The 26,656-nt window shown below is 40.2% G+C and overlaps 1 protein-coding gene across 5 annotated transcripts in view; it reads left to right on the forward strand.

The window, feature by feature from the left end:
- ccdc187 (coiled-coil domain containing 187) overlaps positions 1–26,656 on the forward strand; it is a 50,565-nt gene that overhangs the window by 11,869 nt on the left and 12,040 nt on the right. For 4 of the 5 annotated variants that reach the window (XM_034172942.1, XM_034172943.1, XM_034172945.1 and 1 more), the window contains exons 3-5: positions 6,543–6,605; positions 8,435–8,570; positions 10,201–10,291. In XM_034172942.1, the coding sequence (XP_034028833.1) occupies positions 6,543–6,605; positions 8,435–8,570; positions 10,201–10,291 (290 nt within the window). The remainder of the gene's footprint in view (positions 1–6,542; positions 6,606–8,434; positions 8,571–10,200; positions 10,292–26,656) is intronic. The other variant, XM_034172944.1, reaches the window with a different exon arrangement.

Genomic DNA, 26,656 nt, shown 5'->3' on the forward strand with positions numbered 1-26,656 from the left:
AGACATTGTTCAGAAGAACAGCGTAGTTTGATTAAAAAGTTGATTGGAGAGGGGGAAACTTATACGCAGGTGCAAAAAATTATAGGCTGTTCATCTACAATGATCTCCAATGCTTTAAAATGGACAAAAAAAAAAAACAGATGCGTGGAAGAAAACGGAAAACAACCATCAAAATGGATAGAAGAATAACCAGAATGGCAAAGGCTCACCCATTGATCAGCTCCAGGATGATCAAAGACAGTCTGGAGTTACCTGTAAGTGCTGTGACAGTTAGAAGACGCCTGTGCGAAGCTAATTTATTTGCAAGAATACCCCGCAAAGTCCCTCTGTTAAATAAAAGACGTGCAGAAGAGGTTACAATTTGCCAAAGAACACATCAACTGGCCTAAAGAGAAATGGAGGAATATTTTGTGGACTGATGAGAGTAAAATTGTTCTTTTTGGGTCCAAGGGCCGCAGACAGTTTGTGAGACGACCCCCAAACTCTGAATTCAAGCCACAGTTCAGTGAAGACAGTGACGCATGGTGGTGCAAGCATCATGATATGGGCATGTTTCTCCTACTATGGTGTTGGGCCTATATATTGCATACCAGGTATCATGGATCAGTTTGGATATGTCAGAATACTAGGTCATGTTGCCTTACAGAGGTCATGTTGCCTTATGCTGAAGAGGACATGCCCTTGAAATGGGTGTTTCAACAAGACAATGACCCCAACCACACTAGTAAACGAGCAAAATCTTGGTTATACAATTAAATACTAGTTTAGTGATTCACAGGATTGCTAAAAAATCAGTTTGTACATAATAGTTTTGAGTTTGTAGCGTCAACAGCAGATGCTACTGTTATTGTCAACACCCTCTTTTCTACTTTTTTTTTTTTTTTACTAAAAGCCCAATTTCATAGCCTTAAGAGTGTGCATATCATGAATGCTTGGTCTTGTTGGATTTGCGAGAATCTACTGGTACCTTGTTTCCCATGTAACAATAAGAAATATACTCAAAACCTGGATTAATCTTTTTAGTCACATAGCACTACTATTATTCTGAACACTACTGTAACTGCTTTCTTGGCCATCATTTTTTCCCCTTCTTGAATTTTTGTGTCACTATTCAAGTTTTGTCCAAGAGCCTCTCATGGCTCTTGGACATGTTAATAACACAAAACTGATATGGCTTATTACCACATCCAGCAGCAAGTGGCCACACTAATGGGATCATGGGATAGTGAAGACTCTGTGAATATACAGGCAGAGCTGGTGAGCGGGGAGCTCTTTGTGAAATCCTTTGAGTTTATGGGAGATTCCACTCATACACATTTGTGCCTGCTGCACTGGCTGTCAAGTAAAAAAGGATGGTTGAAAAATCAGAATAGCCTTATTCACCAAGTATCGTCAAATAATACAAGGAATTTGACTCCGGTTTGAACTGTACACTCTGTACGAGCATGTATAAATAATTCGCAATAAAGATGTGCAGAGAGAAACAGACAAACAGATTGAAGTTGTACATGAGGTATATGAATTACTGAGGTTTTTTTGGCAGGTTAAGTTGTTCATCGGTGTGACAGCCTGTGGAAAGAAACTGTTCCTGTGTCTGGTTGTTTTGCAGTGCAGAGCTCTGTATCGTCAACTAGAGGGGAGGAGTTTAAAGAGTGTGTATCCAAGGTGTGAGGGGTCTGCAGAGATGTTACCAGCTCGCTTCCTCGTCCTGAACCAGTATAAGTCCTGGATGGAGAGCAGGCTGGCTCTGATTATTTATTTTTTTCTGCAGACCTGACAGTTTGTTGAAGTCTGTGCCTGCCATGTTTGGAAGCAGAGGGAAACCAAACAGAGATGGAGATACACAGGACAGACTGGATGACGGATGTGTAAAAGATGATGAGCAGTTCCTGGGGCAGGTTGAACTTCTTCCTGATAGTCTATGTAGGAGGTCCACTTCAGATCCCAGGAGATGGTGAATCCCAGGAACTGGAAAGTATCCCCAGTAGACACAGTGTTGAGTATGGAGAAGGTGAAGTGATGGGGGGGTTTCTTCTGAAGTCTACTGTTATCTCCACAGTCTTGAGAGGGTTCAGCTCCAAGTTGTTCCACACCAGAGGACCAACTGTTCCACAAACTTCAGCACTTTAACAGAGGGGTCCCTTGAGGTGCAGTTGTTTGTGTAAAGGGAGAAGAGCAGTGGGGAGAGCATGCACCCATGAGGGGTGCCAGTGCTGATTGTCTGTGTGCTGAATGTGATACTCCACAGACTCACCTGTTTTGTCCTGTCAGTCAGAACGTTGGAGATCCACTGACAGGTGGGAGCTGACACAGAGAGGTTGGAGAGTTTTTGGTGGAAAATGTCGGGGATGATGGTGTTAAACACCAAGCTGAAGTCACGAACAGGATCCTCGTGTATGTCCCTGCAGAGTCCAGGTGCTGCAGGATGTAATGCAGTCCCATAACTACCACGTCATAATAACTCAACTTTACATTGTAACAGAGTGTCAAAAAAATGACCAAATATTGGCAAAGTTGTTTACTTGAAGCATTTACTTTTTAATTCACTCGATAGTTTGTGGTAACACAGATCAATACATAATGTGTCACATTTGCTGCTTTTGTTATAAAGATGTGAACCTGTTGCTTTGCAGTCACTAAAAGTGTTTATTACAGGAAAGTGATGAATTAAGCCTTTGAGACACTCTTCTGTGTTTCACAGTAAATTCATGGTAAAACAATTTGGGCAGTTGCTCTTTGACTTAAGTTTTGAGATATACTCAGCGTAAACCACTAGTCAGTCCCTGTATGGTTCCTTTATACATTGTTTCTTCTAAACTATTGAAGCTAAACAGAACTGTTTGCCTTATTAGAGTTTGGTAGTTGGATAGTGGCACAACCTTTGTAATTTTACCTCTGTATGTCATAACAATGGAGTTAAAATGAATCAGTCAAGATGTGTGTGTACTTTAGACTTTCAGCTTTAATTCTAGGGGTTTAACAAACATTTAGCATTAAACATTTTGGAATTACAGCAGTTCTTATGCATGGGCCCTCCATTGGGCTGCAAGTAATTGGCCAAACTAAATATAAAGATTATTTTTAATACAAGCTGTCACTTTACAGCCACTATTCTGGCTACATGAACATTTCCAATTCACTGTGTATGTCTTGGACATTATTTACATCATCGAGCATTAAAAAATACAAACTGTATGACATTGTATGGTAAATCTGTCTAAAATATAGTGAGGAAACTCACTGTATTCAGAACACCATGTGGAGAACACACAAGATTTTGTGAACAAGATCAAGGACCTGCAGCTGGAGGCAGATAAAACAATCGTGTCATTTGATGTGACTTCGTTGTTCACCTGCATCCCCACCGCTGAGTCCGTCTCAGCTGTGAGGCAGAGACTGCTGGAGGATGTGTCTCTACTTGAAAGGACCAAACTCACACCAGACCACATCTGCCAACTCTTGCAGATCTGTCTTAACACCACGTATTTCCTGTTTAGGGGGAATTACTACAGGCAGATTCATGGTTGTGCGATGGGGTCTCCGGTATCCCCCATTGTGGCCAATCTGTACATGGAGCGAGTGGAGAAGATAGCCTTGACGTCTTTCACGGGCATCTCTCCCAGTCACTGGTTCAGATATGTTGATGACACATGGGTTAAAATCAAGCAACAGGAAGTTGAGGACTTTACAGAATACATCAACTTGGTGGACGCCAATATCAAGTTCACACGTGAGGATGCCAGAAACAACCATTTAGCCTTCTTGGACTGTGATGTTATGATTGGAGAGAACAGGCAGCTCCAGACAGAGGTTTACAGAAAACCAACTCACACTGACCAATATCTGCTCTTTGGCTCAAACCACCCCCTTGAACACAAGCTCGGGGTGATCAGGACGCTTCAACACAGAGCCCTACAGGTGCCCACAACTGCAGAGGGAAGGGCTAAAGAACAACAACTTGTCCGGAAAGCCCTCACAGTATGTGGGTACCCACGATGGTCCCTGGACAAAGTGCAGAAGTCCCAGAGAACAAAGAGACCAGATAGACAGGAGACGGAGACTAGAAGAAGAGTGTCTCTCCCTTATTTAGCAGGAGTAGGGGAAAAACTACAGAGGATCTTCAGACAGCACAAAATCCCAGTTTACTTTAAACCGGTTAACACCTTGAGACAGAAATTAGTTCACCCTAAGGACAGGATCCCTAGTTACAAACAGAGCAATGTAGTGTATTCTGTCAGATGTCAGGAAAACTGTAACAAACACTACATAGGTGAGACTAAGCAACCTTTACACAAAAGGCTATACCAGCACCACAGAGAGGGCACCAGTGGACCTCAGTCTGCAGTTCATCTCCACCTTAAAGACACTAACCACGCGTTTGAGGACAAGGAAGTTAAAATATTAGCCAGAGAGAAGAAATGGTTTGACAGAGGGGTCAAGGAGGCATTCTTTGTGAAATGTTTGAAACCCAGCCTTAACTGGGGAGGGGGTCTGAGACACGCTTTATCCCCTGTTTACAATGGGGTACTCGGGTCAAAGCAGTTTCCGTCTTTTGTTCATGGTAATGAGTCATTCACGTCATCAGCAGAGTCGTCAAGGGAGCCATCAGGAGAGGGACAGCTGCCCTGTCATTAGGAGGGTGCTAACTAGAGCACAATAGGTGCTAATTAGAGCTATTGTTTAGTCACTAGCCTATAGCAGTCTGCCTCTCGGTAGGAGGGGTCTGGTTAGGTTTAAAACTCCAGCTTTTGTGACTTCTTGATTATTCTTCTCTACAAGAGTCAAGACAGACGTCAGACCACCAGAGCAAGAATTTTAGCTGAGGAAGCTTCTGCGATTTGAAGCGAAACGTCCTCGTGTCAAGCAACCCACTCCAGTCGAAGATTCAAGCTTCTCTACTATACAGTGAGGAAAATAAGTATTTGAACACCCTGTGATTTTGCAAGTTGTCCCACTTAGAAATCATGGAGGGGTCTGAAATTTTCATCTTAGGTGCATGTCCACTGTGAGAGACATAATCTAAAAAAAAAAATCCGGAAATCACAATGTATGATTTTTTTTTTTTTAATAATTTATTTGTATGTTACTGCTGCAAATAAGTATTTGAACACTTATGAAAATCAATGTTAATATTTGGTACAGTAGCCTTTGTTTACAATTACAGAGGTCAAACGTTTCCTGTAGTTGTTCACCAGGTTTGCACACACTGCAGCAGGGATTTTGGTCCACTCCTCCATACAGATCTTCTCTAGATTTTTCAGGTTTGGAGTTTCAGCTCCCTCCAAAGATTTCCTTTTGAGTTCAGGTCTGCAGACTGGCCAGGCCACTCCAGGACCTTGACATGCTTCTTACGGAGCCCCTCCTGAGTTGCCCTGGCTGTGTGTTTGGGGTCATTGTCATGCTAGGAGACCCAGCCATGACCCATCTTCAATGCTCGTACTTGTTTGCCAAAATCTCGCAATACATGACCCCATCCATCCTCCCTTCAATACGGTGCAGTCATCCTGTCCCCTTTGCAGAAGAGCACCCCCAGAGTATGATGTTTCCACCCCCATGCTTCACAGTTGGGATGGTTTTCTTGGGGTTGTTCTCATCCTCTAAACATGGTAAGTGGAGTTGTTTCCAAAAAGCTCTATTCTGGTCTCATGTGACAACATGGCCTTCTCCCATGCCTCCTCTGGATCATCCAGATGTTCACTGGTGAACTTCAAACAGTCCTGGACATGTGCTGGTTTGATCAGGAGGACCTTGATGTCCTGCAGGATTTTAAACCATGACAGCATCATGTTACTAATGTAATCTTTGACTGTGGTCCCAGCTCTCTTCAGGTCATTGACCAGGTCCTCCTGTGTAGTTCTGAGCTTTCTCAGAATCATCCTTACCCCACAAAGTGAGATCTTGCATGGAATCCCAGACCGAGGGAGATTGACAGTCATCTTGCGTTTCTTCCACTTTCTAATAAATAATTATAACAGTTGTTGTCTTCTACCAAGCTGCTTGCCTGTTGTCCTGTAGTTCATCCCAGCAGTAACATACAAATAAATTATTTAAAAAAATCATACATTGTTTTCTTGATTTTTTTTTTATTTTATTTATATATATATATATATATATATATATATATATATATATATATATATATATATATATATATATATATATATATATTGTCTCTCAGTGGACATGCACCTAAGATGAAAATTTCAGACCCCTCCATGATTTCTAAGTGGGAGAACTTGCAAAACCGCAGGGTGTTCAAATACTTATTTTCCTCACTGTAGGTACTGCTCAAAAACTGAGTGACCATGCAAGAAAGACCAGTGAGGGAAGCCACCAAAACATCTGACTGATTTATAGGCATCTGTGGCTGTGATTGGGGAAAATTGCAAGTACAAGTTTTGTTTGGTGCATCACCAGCTATACAGAGAAAACAGAGAAAAATGTTCTTAAAAAGATGTGAAATTTGAGCTATAGTTTGCCAGATTGTCTCAAGCCTAGATTTGAATTAAATTGCTGCCTTTTTTTTTTTTTTTTTTTTTTAGTGTGCCAGTCTTTTTCTGTGCTGGAGGATGGCGTGTTGGCGCATAACCTGCAGGAGCAGGAGAGTAAGTACACTGTTGAGATACCACAGAACAGCTACAGTAACACTTATGGTAGTTGATGGATTGTAGAACTTGTTTTTTTTCCACTTCACCACAGCACCTAGTTTTTGCATCGTGTTTCAATTGTCTTAAAAAGTACAACTTGAATTAAATTAATTTGTGGTAGATGAGTTCATGAAATGTAGAGAGATGTCACATCTCGAAGGTACAACAAGTTAAAAAAAAAAAAAGGTGATTCACAGTAGATATTTCACTTTCGTGTAGTCCTGCAAACAGATGACCTGAATCCTTTGAAAAATAGACTTCATTAATGAAAATCTGTATTCGCTTACAAACCTGGCTCCAACTGTGATCAACTTTGCAAGATGTAGCCATGTCATAGACTTTCTAAATTTCCAACATAATTTTTCAATTGAATGCAGATATTTGCTGTTTGCTGGCCATATCTCTGAGTTGTTGTCTTCCCTGAAGAAGAGTTTAAACACTTTTTGCTCTTTAGCCAGATGCATTGTCATCCTGAGAAATTACTTTCATCATTACCAAACCTATTTCCTGTTGATATGCAGAAAAAATTTCACACGCTATCTGTGCATTGGCTCTTGAGATAATTATCTCTGCTGATTGTTTACCTGATATGCAGCTGTGTCATAAATGTTTGTATATCCTATTGGGACTACACCATTGGTCAGTGCAGATTCATGAATCATCATAAAGTATCACTTCCATCCACAATCAGAGTGCCTCTCCTTTGTGCTTTAGTGCTGGTTTTTCATGTAGCCTTACTATTTGTAAAAAAAAAAGAAAGAAAAAAAAAAGTTTCCTTCATATTATTTCTTAGAGTTCAGTCACACACTTGCTCCTGTATTTTCACCACTTTTTCATTTGTTGTGCATTTTCCTTTTGAGGAGGTTTTGACCTCTTCCTTGCCCTACCCCATATGTTTTCCTCTTATAACCTGCACATTATGTTTATACCTGCACCAGATGTATGAGATAGCTGACTGGGAACAACCAAAATCTTTTGCCACACTCTGTGTTGGATTTCCTTATTGTGGGAGTTTTACAATCCTTTCCTTTTGTTTCAGTGAGCAGCTCTTTTGCTGCAGCCATGCTTCCTTTCATTTATCCGAGTCCCCAACAGCTTGATAAGATCTGTAAGCTTTTAGTTAAATTGAATTTGTTTGTAGTATCTTTAACGCAGCCAGTATGTTCAGCTATGGAATAAAGGCTTTGTATTTTATCTGTCATTTATTTACAACAAATTTAAGACATGTTGTGGACATTCTGTATGTGTGGTGATCCCATTCTGTTTTTGTAGGGCTAGTGTGTATATACAGTTAAAATGGTAGACATCTTTTGGACAAAAACTGTAAGAGCTGGACATGTGGAGGTACAACTTTGGTCACCAGGTTTCCCATGGCAGGACTGTAATGAAGGCTGACGGTCAGTTTTACAACTTTTTTCAGTGCACAGTAAGAGCCATGTGTTCAAAAATGCAGTGTATTCCTCCTTTAAAGTAGCCTAAAAAAATACAGTTGGTGAGAGCTGCTCCCCCCTTTTAAATTCCTCATTTATCCATGGCCGCCAGTGTTGTGGTTTGGGGTAAATGTAGTGGCATATAATTCATTTCTTTTGAGGACTTCTCAAAATACAAAGGATCAGGCGTCACATAAAGTATATTTCAAACAAACAACACTGCAGTGAAGACTATTCAAGAATCAGCACATTTGGAATGTTACTGTAGATAAAGTGTTTGTCACGGGATCCTTTACTGTCACACCCTCGAGCGAGGTATGCTGCCTAAATCTGCGTTCCTCTGCTTTACTCTCACAGTCGAGCAATACTACACCACCAACATCCAGAAGAACCAGCTCGTGCAGAATGACATCCGCATGGCCAAGAGGTTGCAGGATGAGGAGCAGCAACGAGCCCAGCAGAGCGTCCTCCACAGACAGGCTTCCAGACAAATGTAAGTCACATCAAGTTCCCAAATCGCACGGTTACACGATTCACTTTATCAATGTAATCTCACATCACGGTGTAATGTTTCTGATTGGGCCACATATCAAGCTGATTTAAACAAGATGTGGTCTGACTGTTGTTTGAAATTATAGATCTAGCTCACAGTGTTAACAAATATGTAATGTCTGTATATTTGTATTTATATTTGTATTTGCAAAAAAAAAATGATTATACATGGGTTTTCTGTATGGTTCTTATTAAAGGTTTTACAGCTATACTGTTATTGAAAGTGAAAACAAATATCTACAATATCATTTAAGAATTGTTTGATATTAAAGGAGGTATTCACTGCTGTTTTTATTTATTTATTTTTATCTTATTTAGATAATGTTGTACATGGTTGTTTCACTTTGAGATTAAGCCCTTAACGGTTGGCTCAACCGTTTGCATCGACTACATTCTATTGAAAATGTAAGGACAGTAATGAGTTAAATAGTTTGGGTTTTTTTTTGTTTGTTTGTTTTTAGTTTAATGAAGCAGATTTTTATCCATTCATCCATTTTCTACACCCACTTATTCCACTCAAGGGTCGGTGGCGGGGTGGGGCGAGAATCAATCCCAGCAATCATGGGGTACACCCTGGACAGGATGCCAGTGTTTCACAGGGCCACACATAAAAGAACAAAGTCAGTAGATTTTTAATTAATTGTTTTAATCATACAAAAAAAGGATACTCCTATGGATACTTGGGGCAGTGGCCAAGTGACTAGTGCGCTTGCTTTCAGTGTGGAAGGTTCCCGGTTCAAATCCTACCCCTGATACATTTCTCTGTGTAATGTGGAGTTGAGTCAGGAAGGACATCCGGCGTAAAACTTGTGCCAAATCAACATGCAAATCTACCTTGGATCTGTTGTGATGACCCCAAGGGAAAACAAGGGAGCAGCTGAAGGAACTTGCTATAGATACTCACATTTCTCCAGGAGATTACAAACTTTGCATGCATGTGTTACATGTCATGTAATCTTCAAGTTCAGCTTGCAGTACAGTGTAGACAGTCATGTAAAACGATGTCCGTTGTAGCTTTCATTCCACAGAACAAAACATTACACTCAAACATCGCTTGGATGCATATTGTAGATATGAGAAGATGAAACTATGATGCAATGTATTGTTTTTATGATAGTGTTCACATAAAATGGCCTTTGTATTGGTAATGTGGAGTCATGAAACAAATCCCCCCCTTACCTATTTTAATGTAATATTTTTAGATGTCTTGGCTCCTTCCCTATTTTTTCAGATCAAGTCTGAAATTGAATGGACTCCAGGGCATGTCCAACCCTTTCTCCATGTTTTGTAAAAACCGGTTCATTCGCTTTTCAGTAATTTTGACAAACAAACCAATTAAATCACCTCCTAGGTGGAACGAAACAGTTTTGTACAGCAAAATTTAATAGTTTGACTTATGTGTTATAAGTCAAATAAGACTTGTGTGTCAAATAAGAACCTTGCATGTTCTCATTTGCATTTATGTGTTGTTGCATGCAATGTGTCTACTTTATTTTACTGTGTCATGTGTTTGTTGTATGCCTGAGTCATTGTTAAAACCAAATGTGATTTCCTCCTCCGATTGTATTCAGAGAGGAGCAGGACTTTGAGTACGCCCGTGTAATTCAGGAGGAGATCCAGCGGTGTGATGAGGAGGCCTGGAGGAGGGAGCAGGACGATGAGGTGAACACAGATCTGAAGGGGGCATGAGTATCACGTGATGATGTCTCAGTCTGTATGCATCTGAATTACATTTCCCTATCAATGCATTCAGTCTGCATTCTTACAGAAAATACATTTTTGTATGGACATCCAGCTCTCTGCTGACACTACATTTATATTGTACTTTTGTATTTTCTACAGTCTAAGTGTTTTCAGCTTCTCCCCATTTTTACTCGGGGTCACACCAGCAGATGGATCTGCATGTTTATTTGTCACAGGTTTTACACCAGATGCCCTTCCTAATGGAACTCCACATTACATGGAGGATTGGCAGGGGTGGACTTGAACCGGGAACTTTCTGCTCTGGAAACAAGTGCAACTCTTACAAGATAATTGGCTTTTTTTCACAGTGAAAATATGTTTCTGTTTTGTTTGATCTTCCAGTGGTTATATGATTCGGCAGGTCATCTTTGATTAAATCTGTGGTTGCTCATCAGTTTATGTAACTGCAGCCTTTCATACAATTGATCACTGTATTTTGTTGCAAAGAACTGAAATTTATTTTGGCATATCTGGTCCAGTATGCTCATGGCTGAGATCTTACCGCAGGTAACATCACATTAGTATCCTGTGTTTCCTGTAACATCACTACATCTGAATTTTCCACAGTGAATTATGGGGGACCTCAGTGTTCTGTTCCAGTCCTACTACTTATTTCTCTTGCTGTAGCACATCTTGTTCAGACTCTGTGGTGGCAGATTATGTGGGACAGTGAGAGGTCTGGCCATTTTTCAGTGTTAAGGACAGAGACCATAATTTACGTAACTGAAAGATACAAAAGAGTTTTAACTTTTTGCACAGAATTATATAAAAACAGGAAGCCCCGTCTTTCTCTGATGTTAGCTTAAAAAGTTAACTTTTTGTGAGGTTAAAGATTAATTCCTCTCTGTAATATCCACACAAATTATTCATCTTTACCTGTTTAAAACCAGGTGACTCTCTGCACTTAAATAATCCATCTCTTGCTGGCATTTTTTCATTTCAGTAAAGATAAAACAATCTTTGGTTGGTCTTTGTTGCTGCAGTAAAAGTAGAAAATTTTGAAATTTTCATTCAGATGCTGTCGTCATGTGTAGTTTCTGCACTTGCAGCCAGGGTAGCATAGGTTTCCTTTTCTTTTCATTGAAAAGAATGGAACATTCAGTTTACCATCTGCCGCTTACCAGTCGCCAGTATGTGAATGTAGCATTACCGTATGCTGATGACACTCTGTTTTAATCAATCAATCAATCAAATTTTTTTTTATATAGCGCCAAATCACAAACAGTTGCCCCAAGGCGCTTTATATTGTAAGGCAAGGCCATACAATAATTATGTAAAACCCCAACGGTCAAAACGACCCCCTGTGAGCAAGCACTTGGCTACAGTGGGAAGGAAAAACTCCCTTTTAACAGGAAAAAACCTCCAGCAGAACCAGGCTCAGGGAGGGGCAGTCTTCTGCTGGGACTGGTTGGGGCTGAGGGAGAGAACCAGGAAAAAGACATGCTGTGGAGGGGAGCAGAGATCGATCACTAATGATTAAATGCAGAGTGGTACATACAGAGCAAAAAGAGAAAGAAACAGTGCATCATGGGAACCCCCCAGCAGTCTGCGTCTATAGCAGCATAACTAAGGGATGGTTCAGGGTCACCTGATCCAGCCCTAACTATAAGCTTTAGCAAAAAGGAAAGTTTTAAGCCTAATCTTAAAAGTAGAGAGGGTGTCTGTCTCCCTGATCTGAATTGGGAGCTGGTTCCACAGGAGAGGAGCCTGAAAGCTGAAAGCTCTGCCTCCCATTCTACTCTTACAAACCCTAGGAACTACAAGTAAGCCTGCAGTCTGAGATCGAAGCGCTCTATTGGGGTGATATGGTACTACGAGGTCCCTAAGATAAGATGGGACCTGATTATTCAAAACCTTATAAGTAAGAAGAAGAATTTTAAATTCTATTCTAGAATTAACAGGAAGCCAATGAAGAGAGGCCAATATGGGTGAGATATGCTCTCTCCTTCTAGTCCCTGTTAGTACTCTAGCTGCAGCATTTTGAATTAACTGAAGGCTTTTTATGGAACTTTTAGGACAACCTGATAATAATGAATTACAATAGTCCAGCCTAGAGGAAATAAATGCATGAATTAGTTTTTCAGCATCACTCTGAGACAAGACCTTTCTAATTTTAGAGATATTGCGTAAATGCAAAAAAGCAGTCCTACATATTTGTTTAATATGCGCTTTGAATGACATATCCTGATCAAAAATGACTCCAAGATTTCTCACAGTAGTACTAGAGGTCAGGGTAATGCCATCCAGAGTAAGGATCTGGTTAGACACCATGTTTCTAAGATTTGTGGGGCCAAGTACAATAACTTCAGTTTTATTTGAGTTTAAAAGCAGGAAATTAGAGGTCATCCATGTCTTTGTCTGTAAGACAATCCTGCACTTTAGCTAATTGGTGTGTGTCCTCTGGCTTCATGGATAGATAAAGCTGGGTATCATCTGCGTAACAATGAAAATTTAAGCAATACCGTCTAATACTGCCTAAGGGAAGCATGTATAAAGTGAATAAAATTGGTCCTAGCACAGAACCTTGTGGAACTCCATAATTAACTTTAGTCTGTGAAGAAGATTCCCCATTTACATGAACAAATTGTAATCTATTAGACAAATATGATTCAAACCACCGCAGCGCAGTGCCTTTAATACCTATGGCATGCTCTAATCTCTGTAATAAAATTTTATGGTCAACAGTATCAAAAGCAGCACTGAGGTCTAACAGAACAAGCACGCCTGTTTGTCCAGGAACTGTCCCTCATATTAGGAAGTTGGTTGCTTGTCTAACTGCAGCTTTAAAACTGGATTTCATCTCATTTTCTGCTTTTAATTTCAGGCGTTTAAGGTGATTAATGGTGGTTCAGCTCAGCAGAGGCATCTTTGAGTGTGATCACTTAAAATTAGCACTAAGTAATTGTGTTCAACATGGTGAGAGTGTTGAAAGTCTTGATGTGGTTTTCAATCCATCATTGTCATTTGATTTGTGTATTAGAGAGGTAGCTGCAACTGTCCTTTTTTTATTTGGAAACATTGCAGTGATTATACTGATGTTTGTGGCAGATGTTGAAACAATGGTTTATGTATTTGTGTCCCCCAGAATTGTCTACTGTAATTCATTATTTTCTGGTTTGCCATGTGAGTGCAAGATGTCTTGAAATAATTTGGAGTATGGCTTCCCAAGTTTTAAATAGAATGAGCAGATCTGATCACATCACACCTGTATTACTTTGTGACACTTTGAGCTTTTGACTTAAAGTGCTGTAGAAATAAGTATCTAAAGATGTGGATATAAACAAAGGAAAATAGAATCCAGTGTAAAACGTGTGCTAAATCAACATGTGGTTCCACTTTGAGCTCTTGTTGTGACCCTGAGCAAAATTAATAAATAAAAGGACAAGTAAAACAAACTTGCTATTTTCAGCCTGTGTTTGAGACATCCACAACAAGTTTTTGTTTTATCTGTTTGTTTATTATACACAGATAAGAAGAAGGAGGTGAAATGACAAAACTCCACACCAGCATCTTTGTGTTAGTTAGTAGTTATAATGTTGATGGACATATTTAACAAACACCACCACAATTGTTTTTGGCTTAATAAATGCTTGACGTTCTTGGAGTGGGTATGGTCATGGACCTGTGTGCCTGAAGTGTGCTTGTGTATGCCAGCCTTCATAATGACTAAACACAAAACCCTATTGTTTACTGTGGGAAAAACACTTTATTTTGTTTCGAACATCATTCTTTAACATGGGCGCAATTTGGTGGGGGATAGGGGGTACATGTCCCCCCCACCTTTTCAACCAGGGGGGACAGAATATGGTATGTCCCCCCACCTTCTGACATATATGTGTGTACTTGAAACATGCTATGCCAGTCTTATGTGCAAACCATGTCAGAATAGTATCTTTGTTTCTGCAAGTTTGTATTTTTATCAGCATTGACTTGTTTACAACACCTGTTTCTTGTTTGTCACATTTTGAATTTTCTGGGACTGCATTTGCCCAGATTTGAAACCAAAAATAATTGCCTCTAGGGACTAGTATCTACACATAAGTATCAGTGGACCATATGCTAATTTACTAAGTTCTGAAAGTTAAAAAAGGAAATCAGAAAAGCTATCTGGGACCTCAGAAAGCCCATCTGCAATTATTGCTTGATCTCCAAAATCAGTCTATGGAAGCGAAATTATGTTCAGTATGAGTGTTGTCATTAGTGCCACTACGAAAAATTTAATTCAGGATAAATAATTTATCCTAAACTTATGATCTGTTGTTTTTCAAACTTATACAAAAACAAATCTTGAGGAAAAAAAAAATACAGTATGCGATAGTTAATAATTATTAAGCCTGTTCTTTTATATTTATGAATACATTTTACCACATTGCAGTTTTTTTTTTTTTTTTTTTTTGGTTTTAATGAAAACTCAAACTATCATTCTTTTTGAGTTCTACACATGTGGTGATACCTTATTTACACCAGGATGTTAATAAAATCAGTGCTGGCTATTCTCAGAATAAAGTACTTATATCCACAGTTTCAAATCAAATTAGTCAAATGGTGTCCACTTTATGGTCTTCTCAAAACGTTAAAATTACTGTTCTGGATGCTCAGAATGCATCTGAGCTTATCTAGAAACCGTTGGCTTCTGGGGGCCTAGAGCAGCCCCCAGACCCCCGGCCTATGGGCTTCGGCCCTGCGGGCCTCGCACTTTGTCCCCCCAAATTTCTAGTTCTAAATTGTGCCCTTGTTCTTTAAGTTGATTATAAAGATGCTGTCTTCAAAAGAAATTCATTTATTTACAGTGAAAAAGTATTTAGTCAGTCCCTGATTGTGCAAGTTCTCCTACTTAGAAAGATGAGAGAGGTCTGTCATTTTCATCATAGGTACACTTCAACTGTGAGAGACAAAATGAGGGGAAAAAATCCAGGAAATCACATTGTAGGATTTTTAAAGAATTTATTTGTAAATTATGGTGGAAAATAAGTATTTGGTCAGTAACAAAAGTTCAACTCAATACTTTGTAACATAATCTTTGTTGGCAATGACAGAGGTCTCCTGTAAGTCTTCACCAGGTTTGCACACACTGTAGCTGGTATTTTGGCCCATTCCTCCATGCAGCTCTCCTCTAGAGCAGTGATGTGTTGGGGCTGTCGCAGGGCAACATGGACTTTCAACTCCCTCAACAAATTTTCTATGGGGTTGACATCTGGAGACTGGCTTGGCCAGTCCAGGACCTTGAAATACTTTTTACAGAGCCACTCCTTCATTGCCCGAGCAGTGTATTTGGGGTCATTGGCATGCTGGAAGACCCAGCCATGTTGTATCTTCAATGCTCTCACTGATGGAAGGAGGTTTTGGCTTAAAATCTCACGATACATGGCTCCGTTCATTCTTCCCTTAACACGGATCAGTCGTCCTGTCCCCTTGGCAGAAAAACAGGCCCAAAGCATGATGTTTCCACCCCATGCTTCACAGTAGGTATGGTGTTCTTGGAATGCAACTCAGCATTCTTCTTCCTCCAAACACGACGAGGTGAGTTTTTATCAAAATGTTCTATTTTGGTTTCATCTGACCACATGATATTCTCTCAATCCTCTTCTGGGTCATCCATATGCTTTCTAGCAACTTCAGACGGGCCTGGACATGTACTGGCTTATGCAGGGGGACACGCCTGGCACTGCACGATTTGAGTCCCTCTCTGCGTAGTGTGTAGCCTTTGTTACTTTGGTCCCAGCTCTCTGCAGGTCCCTCCACGTAGTTCTGGGATTTTTGTTCACCGTTCTCATGATCATTTTGACCCCACAGGATGACATCTTGTGTGGAGCCCCAGATCGTGGGAGATTATCAATGGTCTTGTATGTCTTCCATTTTCTTACAATTACTCCCACAGTTGATTTATTCACACCAACCTTTTCTTCCTGGTGTCCTTCCACAGCTCTTTGGTCTTGGCCATGGTTGAGTTTAGGGTCTGACTGTTTGAGGCTGTGGATAGGTGTCTTTTATACAGATAGCGAGTTCCAACAGATGCCATTAATACAGGTAACAGGTGGAGGACAGAAGAGCTTCTTAAAGAAGTTGTTACAGGTCTGTCAAAGCCAGAAATCTTACTTGTTTGTGGGTGACCAAATACTTATTTTCCACCATAATTTACAAATAAATTCTTTAAAAAGCCTATGATGTGTTTTTCTGTTTTTTTTTTTTTTTTTTTTTTTTTTTTAATCTCATTTTGCCTGTCATAATTGAAGTGTACCTATGTTGAAAATTGCAGACCTCTCTCATCTTTCTAAGTAGGAGAACTTGCACAGTCAGGGGCTGACGAAATACTTTGTTGCCCCACTGTGTTATGTAGCTGTAATCACAATTTCTCATCTCATACATCAGGCTACACTAATCTAACATATTTGTCAAAAAAAGACATCCTTGTGTGATGTCACAGCCAAATTGTTTCTTGTAAATTATAATTTAGCAACTTCATATTTTTGAACAGATCTGGGCCACCACGTTTAACTATTAGTGCAACAGATAAGCAAAATAATTGTGTTTTGTCATAAAAGCAAGACATTTGGTATACATATAGCCAAAGGTATTGAAATTGAAATAAAACTGGATATTGAGCCATCATGAATTTTCAATATGTCATCCATAGCAGCTAATTTTCAAAATGAAAAATACTCCAGTTATATTGAGAAATATACGATATTATTGGTCTGATCATAAAGATTCCAAAAAGGTATAGTTTGGACTATCAGTGACTGAACATTATGGCATTAACAGCAAAAATGGTGACAAAAGTCAATTTCAGTTTGGACAGGGGTCAAAAGCTAAACTTGCTCCAGTGTTGGTTTAAAAAAACGTGATGCAAATTATTGGTTATGCTAATAAGATTAATAAATTGAATAGTTTTGACTGTGCTGAATGTCTTGTCTCCAAAGTAAAGGTCAAACAAGGTTGATGTCCATTGGATTCTGTGACATGTTACTCTGTAACATGATAACAAAGCATCACAGATGGTGCAAACTATCCATCCATCCATTTTCTTCCGCTTCATCCGAGGTCAGGTCGCGGGGGTGCAAACTATTCATTCTTAAAACCCTATTATCTAAAACAATAATTGGCATCACTTTTTACCACAACTGGAGCAAATTTAACTTTTGACCTCTCAACAAACTGAAATGACCTTTGTCATCCTAGTTTGCTGTTTTACCCCATAAATCGATAACATTCAGTCGCAGATATTCCATAAAAATCATGGAGGGATTTGCTTTGCAAACTTAATACCCATTACTACATTGGATGATGTTGAAATTGAGGATGGCCCAATGGTTGTTCCAGCAATATCAAAGATTTCATGTCTGGTACCTACAACTCACGTGGAATGTCTCACACCTAAACCTACTTCAGGCATCTTGTATATGTGACTCTGGAACCACCCCAAACCCAAACAGTTCAACTGTCAAACCCACTGAGGTCCTTAGTCTGGGTCTCATTAACATAAGATCACTATCCTCAAAATCATTGTTGATTAATGATCTAATTATTGATCATCACTTAGAAATGATTGGGTTATATGAAACCTGGCTTAAACCTACAGCTGTCCTCCCCTTAAATGAGGCTTGCCCACCAGCATATACATTTAGTCACGTCCCTCGTGATACGAAACAAGGCGGCGGTGTTGCTCTTATTTCTAAATCTAGGTTTAGCTTATTAGCTGTTGGGGGTCACAAATATAACTCATTTGAGCATCTGATTCTCCGCTCTGCTCAGGATATTACACATTGCCAAGGTCAGAAGAAAAAAAAAAATCAGCCGTATTTGTCACTGTATATAGGCCTCCTGGCCCATATTCTGAATTCTTAGATTAATTTGCTGCATTCATCTCTAACTTAACTAGTGCAGATAACATTCTGATCATTGGTGACTTTAACGTTCATATAAATAAGCCTTCTGATCCCCTCTGCAAATCATTTATGGAAATTGTGGATGCATTAGGATTTCGGCAATGCATTTGAGACTCGACGCACATTAGTGGAAATATCCTGGATTTGGTTCTCGCACACGGTATTGCTGTCATGAATATTGACATCATGCCTCTTACATCAGTGGTCTCTGATCACTCAAGTTTACAGTTTCGCTGCTGTGTTTAGTGGAACAACAACCTTATATATCACTACGGCGATGCATCAAGTCCTCAACTAAGACTGAACTCGAAGCTAGACTGCCTGATGTCTTAGCTTCACATTTGGCAAATACCCAATCAGTAGACAGATTTGTGGATAGTTGAAACTCAGTGCTCAAAACTACACTCGACATGATTGCGCCACCTTTGTTAAAACTGCGCTCCCCCAAAACACAGTCACCTTGGTTCACTGATTACCTGCGTGACGTCAAGAACGGAAATGCTGTAGTTCAAAATTAGAAGTATTCCACCTTACGTGGCATGATGCTATCTTGGACTATATGCATGCATTACTGGCTACAAAGGGGACCTATTACTCTGATTTGATCAACAAAAACATGCATAACTCAAAGTTCTTGTCCGACACGGTGGCAACACTTAATCATGGACAGCCACCTGTAGTTTGCGCTCCTTTTACAGCACAAGATTTCCTGGATTACTTTGAGAAGAAACAAGAAGACATTACGTTAAACATATCCCAGCATGCCTTAACCCAGCCAGTACACCCTGCTATTGAGGTGGGCGCCATTACAGAGGTATTATCTAGATTTACAGAATTTGAGAGTATCTCTCTAGGCATGCTGATGAAACTCATAACTTCAACAAAAAGCACAACCTGTTTATTTGATCTTATACCAACAAAACTGTTTAAGGACCTGTGGCCCACTCTTGGGCCAACTGTGCTGAAAACTATTAATCTTTCTTTAACTTCTGGATGTGTTCCTAAATGTGTCAAATCTGCAGTGATTATACCATGACTTAAGAAACCTAATCTTGACCTTAGTGTATTGAAAAACTATCGGCTGATATCAAATCTATCATTTTGCTCTAAAATTCTGGAAAAAGTGGTGTCACAGCAGTTCATGGACTGTCTTACTGAGAATAATCTCTTTGAGCCACTGCAGTCTGCTTTTAGAAAATGTCATTCTACAGAGACGGCTCTCACTAAAGTGGTGAATGATCTTCTGCTTGCATTGGATTCGAACACCACTGTGGTTCTTGTGCTGTTAGATCTCAGTGCTGCATTTGATACCATGGATCATCATATTCTACTTGATAGGCTAGAAAATAATTTTGGGATTACTGGGAGTGCCCTTGCATGGCTGACATCATACTTGACCAGTTGTTCTCACTGTTTTGTACTGTAACACTACCTCTAACCTTAGTGACATGAAATTTGGGGTTCCACAGGGGTCTGTCTTAGGCCCCCTGCTTTTCTCCCTTTATATAGCACCCCTTGGGCACATATTGAGGCACTTTGGGATTACCTTTCACTGCTATGGTGATGATACTCAGTTATACATGCCGATAACTGCTGGTAATCTCATCCACATAAAATCCTTAGATTGTCTTGCATCAGTGAGAAGTTGGATGTCTAGAAACTTTCTACTTTTAAACTCTGATAAGACTGAAATGATGGCTCTTGGTCCAGTGAGACATTGGCATCAATTTGACCAGTTAACGCTTAGCCTAGGCTCGTGTGTCATACATCACACTGACAAAGTGAGGAACCGTGGAGTCATTTTTCATGTTACATTGTCCTTTGACCTCCACATTAGAAATATTATGAGAATTGCGAAATATAGCAAAGATTCGTCCCATCCTGTCTATGGCTGATGGTGAGACCCTGATCCATGCGTTTAACTCTTCTAGATTGGACTATTGCAATGTTATATTTTCTGGTTTACCGCAGTCCAGCATTAGGGCTCTCCTATTGGTTCAAAATGCTGCAGCCAGACTTTTGACACGAAGCAGAAGTTCTACCACATTACACCCATTTTGGCATCCCTTCACTGGCTTCCTGTTCCTGTGAGATCAGATTTTAAGGTTCTGCTACTAGTCTATAAAATTTTTCATGGGCTGGCACCTCCCTACCTAGGTGACCTAATTAAACCTTACGTACCGGCCCGGGCTTTGCGTTCTCAGGGTTCAGGACTACTTTGTGTCCCTAGGGTGAATAAGAAGTCTGGAGGTCATAGAGCTTTCTCTTATCGTACCCGTTATGTGGAATAATCTCCCTGTGTCAATAAAACAGATTCTTTGAAGACTTTCAAGTCTAGACTTAAGACGGACTTATTTTCCCTTTCGTATGGCTAGCATACTGTCATAGTATAGTTCAACGCTTTTTACTCTTTTTAATTCATTTTATTAGGACACGTAGCGTGCCGCGGCCTCAACTTTACCTAAATTCTGGGTCTTTTTTAGTAAAGCTTAGAGCTAGTGGCCGGCGATCACCTTAATATTTCCTGTTTTTCTTGTTGTTTAATGCTGACAAATTATACTGTATTTGTTGTCTTTCTGATGCCTGATTCTGTTTTTTTTCTCTGTTTAAGGCGCAGCTCCATCCAGAGGTAGGTGTGGTATTTGTGCTGGAGACCCTCCTGTCCTGTGCACCAACAGCATTTCCTGTATATTTGTTTTGTGAATTGTTATGTAATTTATGTCTGTAGCATGGCCCAAGCAGAGGGTCACCCCTTTGAGTCTGGTCTGCTGAAGGTTTCTTCCTCAGAGGGAGTTTTTCCTTACCACTTTTGCTCTGGGGGTTAGTAAGGTTCGAGCTTACTTTTGTGAAGCACATTGAGGCAACTTTGTTGTGATTTGGTGCTATATAAATGAAAATAAATTGAAATATAGTCCAAACTATACGTTTTTGTAATCTTGATGATCAGACAAATAATGTGGTATATTTATTATCAGTATCACTAGAGCATTTTTAAATTTTCATTTTAACAAATGGTCACCATGGCAACCATGAGGAAAATTCATAACTCAACATCCACATTTTTTGTAATATGTTGGGCTAAATAAGTGCCAGATTTGGTGTTTTTAATCACCAAATACATAACTCTTATGGGGAAAAAATATACCGCCCCACTACAACACACAGTTAATTAAAAAAAAAGAAAAAGAAAAAAACATGGAAGTCTTCAGCTAACCTGAGATGCACATAATTCAACCTGTGGATTGTATTCTTCACATATTGTGAAATCAGAATTCACTACACAAGTACAAATAATGATACTAAATTTATCAAGCAAAGAAACTTTGCATATAATCTTGTAGTGTTCAGTCATCATGTCATTTTTAAATTAAAAATTGTGTGGCACTAAGCTATATCTAACCTGTGAGCTGTCCAAACTAATAAGAAGACTACGACAGCAAATTTTGTAAAGCAAACTGTTTTTCAAGGATTTGCAAAGTGGATCAGAATAACCGGGTAACCGGAACAGAATGTTACAGCGTTGACTTTGAACACAATGCAGTGATGAAACAAACTTGGATAAAACCCAAAGTAAGACTGAACTTAGCAGCTGTGCCAAAATATTCATAGAAACTCCTCAAACTGCTGTCTCACATGTGCGTGTTTAGTGTGTTTTGTTAAAATAGACGATGATGGATTAACTGACATTTTGAGGCCTTTATTCAGCTGTATTAAAAATGGGTCAAACAGCACCTTCTGACAGCAAATCAATCACTCCAACTTAATGCAGCATTTACGTACACATAACGACGAGAAGTCACGAATGCCACGAAGTATACTTTCTTGGCCGCTTATCACGAATGTGATTATTCGGGGCAGAGGCATCAGGTGTCCTCAGGAACTGCTGCAACCTGTTACCACACGTTACGATTAATGGCACATGTTGCTGGAGAATTATCAGGAACCATTACGCACGGTCAAGAATAGTGTTCCGCGCTATTGTGCGTAACAGCACATCGTTAAGTTCTGTCACGTTGTGAACGAGGTGAATTGTCTCCACACACACACACACACCCACCCATATTCATCCAACCGAATTCAGATCTCTCCAGTTTTTCAGAAGAACTTTGTGATTGCATGTGTAGTTGGGCTCTGTGCCATGGAGTGGCGCAGAGAGGAGGAGGAGGACAAAGCCAGATGTGTGGCTTCATGCGCCTCTCGTCTCGCGCATTTTCCCAAACATCAGGCACATGCAGCAGGTGGAACACCTGCAGGAGCCGACTTGGTGTCAGCAATCAAATTGAATGCGGTGCAGCAGGGTTTAATTGTGCGCACGCTTCTTCCTCCGCCGGACTGGAGGAGGTGCAGAGATGTCTGGCTGCACGTGAGTCTCGCTCCTCTGGTTCCTCTGTTCACTCATTCTTCCGTTCATCGGTTACAACAGCAGGTGGAACACCTGCAGGAGCATCCTGAGGAGCTTCAGCAGGAACTGTGGAACAACATTTGGAGCAGAGTTTAATTGTGCGCACGTGACAGAAAACTGATTTGTTGTGGCGCGCAGTGAAATGTGACGCCGCGTTACAAGTCGTGTCAAAACTTGACACTTTCCGTGACAGTTTGGGCTCCAAGAACCATCACAGGAACCACTATGAATGTTGTCACTTTCTATTAAGGATCACTACTCATCAAGACGGATCAACACGCTCAGTTGCGACCTCCACGACGTGAGACGAAATGAGGGTGGTGTGTGACATTCATGGAAGATTTTTTTGACAAGCAAAAAACATGCTCCACGAATATCAAGAATATCACGCACCAACACGCACTATTAAGAAACCTATTCAGATGCATTAAGTCACATTAAGAATGTCAGGAATGTGTCACGAATGACAGAAAAATGACATTTGTAATGTGTCTTGGTTATGTGTTAACGCATGTTAAACTACGTACATTATTGCCTGCAGATGAGGAGTAATGCATTGAAGAGGAGCAACCATGATGGAACAGCAAATGTGATGTGTGCATTAAATTCAGTACAGGTGCTCATAGACTTGCATCATTTAATTATCTGCTCATTAGTAGAAGGTCAGGGAGTGGTGTCATGTCATATCACTTTGCCCTCTCTCAGGACTAAGTCGGGCCTTAATAAGAGGCGGTTACAGCAGACTGCTGCCTTGGGCCTGTGATTTATCCACTGTGCTATAAGAGGCTTATTTGTATAAAGTCAGCAGTTAAATACAGTCTGCCAGCTGTACATGAAGATGAAAGCTCAAGCAGGTTCCCTAGTGGAGGACTCCAGACACGGGCCGTTTGTACATTTTTATTCAGTCTCATCAGATATGAACTCTTAAGCCTTTCACTGTGGGGATTGTGGGGAAAACGGAAATAAATAGACATTTTCTACAGCAAAGAGTCAAGTAAATTAGATCAATTTATTTTGTTGTGAACAGCATATGATTGATTCAGATGAATGCTTCTAAAACGTCAGTAGTGTGCTTGTCTACCTTCTTAGTGTTTTTGGCATCCTTGGAGTTCAATATTTCCACCAGTTCCTCCAAACCTCGCTGGCAGACAATTTTCTGCTGTTGTTGACATGTTTGTTGCCATGTTTTCAACCAGCGTATGTCAACTAGTTCCTGAGCTTCGTATGCCATGCTCTGATTGGGTAGCTGTTGGCAGTAAGCTGTAACGCTATTGGTCAGTGGGAACCGATCCAATATAACTTTTGGTCCTAGCCTTTTTGGATCCTTTTGGATCCAACATAACTTTCTGACGCCAAGCATGTCAAAATACAGGTAAATGATGGACAGAAAGGCTAATCTGTGATTGGCTACGTATTTCAATCTGAGTGGCGTTTGCATGTTGTGCCTGTGCGGGGTCCCTCCGGGTGCTCCGGCTTTCTCCCACATCCAAAGACAAGCAGATTAAGTGGATTGGAAACTTTAAATTGACTGTGGATGTGTGTGCTGGTGTGAATGAGTTTCTGTCTGTATGTGGCACCATGACAGGTTGGCTTGGGTGTCTTGGCTGTACCCCGCCTCACGCCCTATGACTGCTGGGATCGGATCCAGCTTCCCCCATGGCCCTTAATTGGAGTAAGTGGGTATGGATGGATGGATATTGTTAGTTGATAGAACAGCTTTTTTCTGTCAGTTAAATTAAATTTTTTGTCTACATGAAGTGGGTGTTGGGTGTAGAAACCAGCAGCTTGGGTGTCTTTGTTGGTGAGGAAAGCTTTACTTACCTTGAATTTCAGGATGATGCTCGGATCGTTGAGGAATCTTTGCTTACCCTAGTTGTAGCACATAAGCAGCTGAGTGAGGAGTTGGAATCCCTGGGTTTGTGATTGTCCCGGATCAAGACAAAGATCTAGGTGTTCACTGACTTTATGGCCATCAGAAGTATACGTGTGTACAAAGTGTATGTGTATTCAGTGAAAGTGTTGAACTTGCAGAGACCTTCATTTATCTCAGCACAGATTTTCATGTCTTCTGCCTTTCAGGTCAAAGGATGCTTGGCAAGACCTTATGATGCCATGTTGCTGGACAGAGGTGGTTGGTGATGCTGATATTTTTGCAGCAGATCAAAGGTCTAAGTCTGTAGGATCCTGGTGCTTCCTGTCTTGCTGTGTTTGTGCGAGAGTTTGATGTTAACCAGTGACTTAAAGCAACTACTAGATGTCTTTACTACTTGGTTTCTTCAGAGGATCCTTGGAGAACCACTGGAATGGCATTCTGTCACACAGTATAAACAGTCACTTAGGGAGATTCATAAGAGGGGTATCTCTACACTGTGAGAGAGCATTGGCATTTCTCTGGTAATGACCTCATTGTCGATGATCCCAGTAGGTGGAGAAGGCCAAATGGGATGCCCATGTTTCTTCTGGCTGTGGTAGATATAGTTACTTTTCAAGAGATGGGGATTGATCAGTTGTCTGCTTCGGTGTATGCCATCCTGGACTTGGGTCGGATCCATTGTGGGGTGGATGCAGCAATGCGCACTGCCAGCACATGCTCCCAAACTTGGCTTCTGTCTAAATGAATAATAAATATATGGTTTGATAAAATCTTTAATAAAACCTTCCTCATTCATATTTTTACCACGACTATAAACACTAAACCTTAGTGTGAGTGTATGAGACACTGAGGTCGATCTAGAACACAAAGGACTGACTCTATAGCTTCCATGAAATACATTTGGATATCAAGAGGAGCTGGAGGATGTAGTTTGAAAAAGAGATGTCTGGGCTGCTATACTGAGCCTGGTGCCACTGTGACTCAGCCTCGTGTAAACTGTGGAAATGGCTGGCTGGATGGACATATTCATGGCTGTTTAATTTCAATTTAATTAGTTTATAATGCGCCAAATCACAGCAAAAGCCGTCTCAAGGCGCCTTACGTGAAACGATTCAACATAAAATTTAAATAAATAATTAAAAATGAATAACAAAAAATGTCAAATATATGATTAAAAACAGAAGTAAAAGAATAAAACAGATAAAGGCTGTTAGATTTGAGATTTTGTATTTTCACATAGCAGGAACAAGGAGAACCCCTTATGCTGTAAATGGGTAATCGGAAGTTGTTTGGATGTTTTTGACATTGATTCACTGGCACTTGAATCTGATAAAAATCATTAGAGGAAGGTCTTGTTATGTAGTTAGAAGGCCGTGTAACTGGAAATGTAATTTGCAGCAGGAGTGTTTTGACGAATGCCTTTTAAAATGCTGTTGTGGAACTCCTCACCAAAACTGTAATGTACACTGTAAACAATTTAATACTTGTTGTATAGTCACACAGCTGTGTGCTTATTAAGAATGTTTAAAATGAAGCCAGAACCATATGCATCTATAAAATGTAGCTATAATCCAGTTTTGCAAAGTCTTAAACTTCTTTAAAACTGAACAAAAGATATTCATGTTGGGATAATACTGTGATAGTTACTGTGTCATTTACTTTGGCAGTAGTCTTTGCAATGAATTCATGGTGTTGTGCTTGATCTGAAACTGGGTAAATATAAATACGTTCCTGTAACCCGAACACAACAGAGCCAGCAGATGGTTCCCATCGGTTGTAGTGTAACACAGACATTCTACACGACAACGTAAACATGGCTTATGTGCGTCATTTGCTTTAGAATAATCATCTCACAAGCTGGAAAAAGTGAAATGAAGAGCTGTGCTGTGTGCAGAAAAGAGCCGAGTTGGGGGAGTTGTCCAAGTCTTGCCAAAAACCTCTTCAGTTGGACCAGTGGTGCTTTCTGCATCACTGCATAATATTTTCCTCTACCCTGCAGTTTCCTTTTTAGACCTGGCTGCCTCTTTCCGCCTTATAGGAGCTCCTTGTTTGGAGGCCGTGAAGTCAGAGTTTGTGGGTTTCATTCATCATCATTATTCTTAAATGGGATGGTTCTGAAGTAT

Source organism: Thalassophryne amazonica, chromosome 6 (assembly GCF_902500255.1).
Source record: "Thalassophryne amazonica chromosome 6, fThaAma1.1, whole genome shotgun sequence".
Classification (NCBI taxonomy): domain Eukaryota; kingdom Metazoa; phylum Chordata; class Actinopteri; order Batrachoidiformes; family Batrachoididae; genus Thalassophryne; species Thalassophryne amazonica.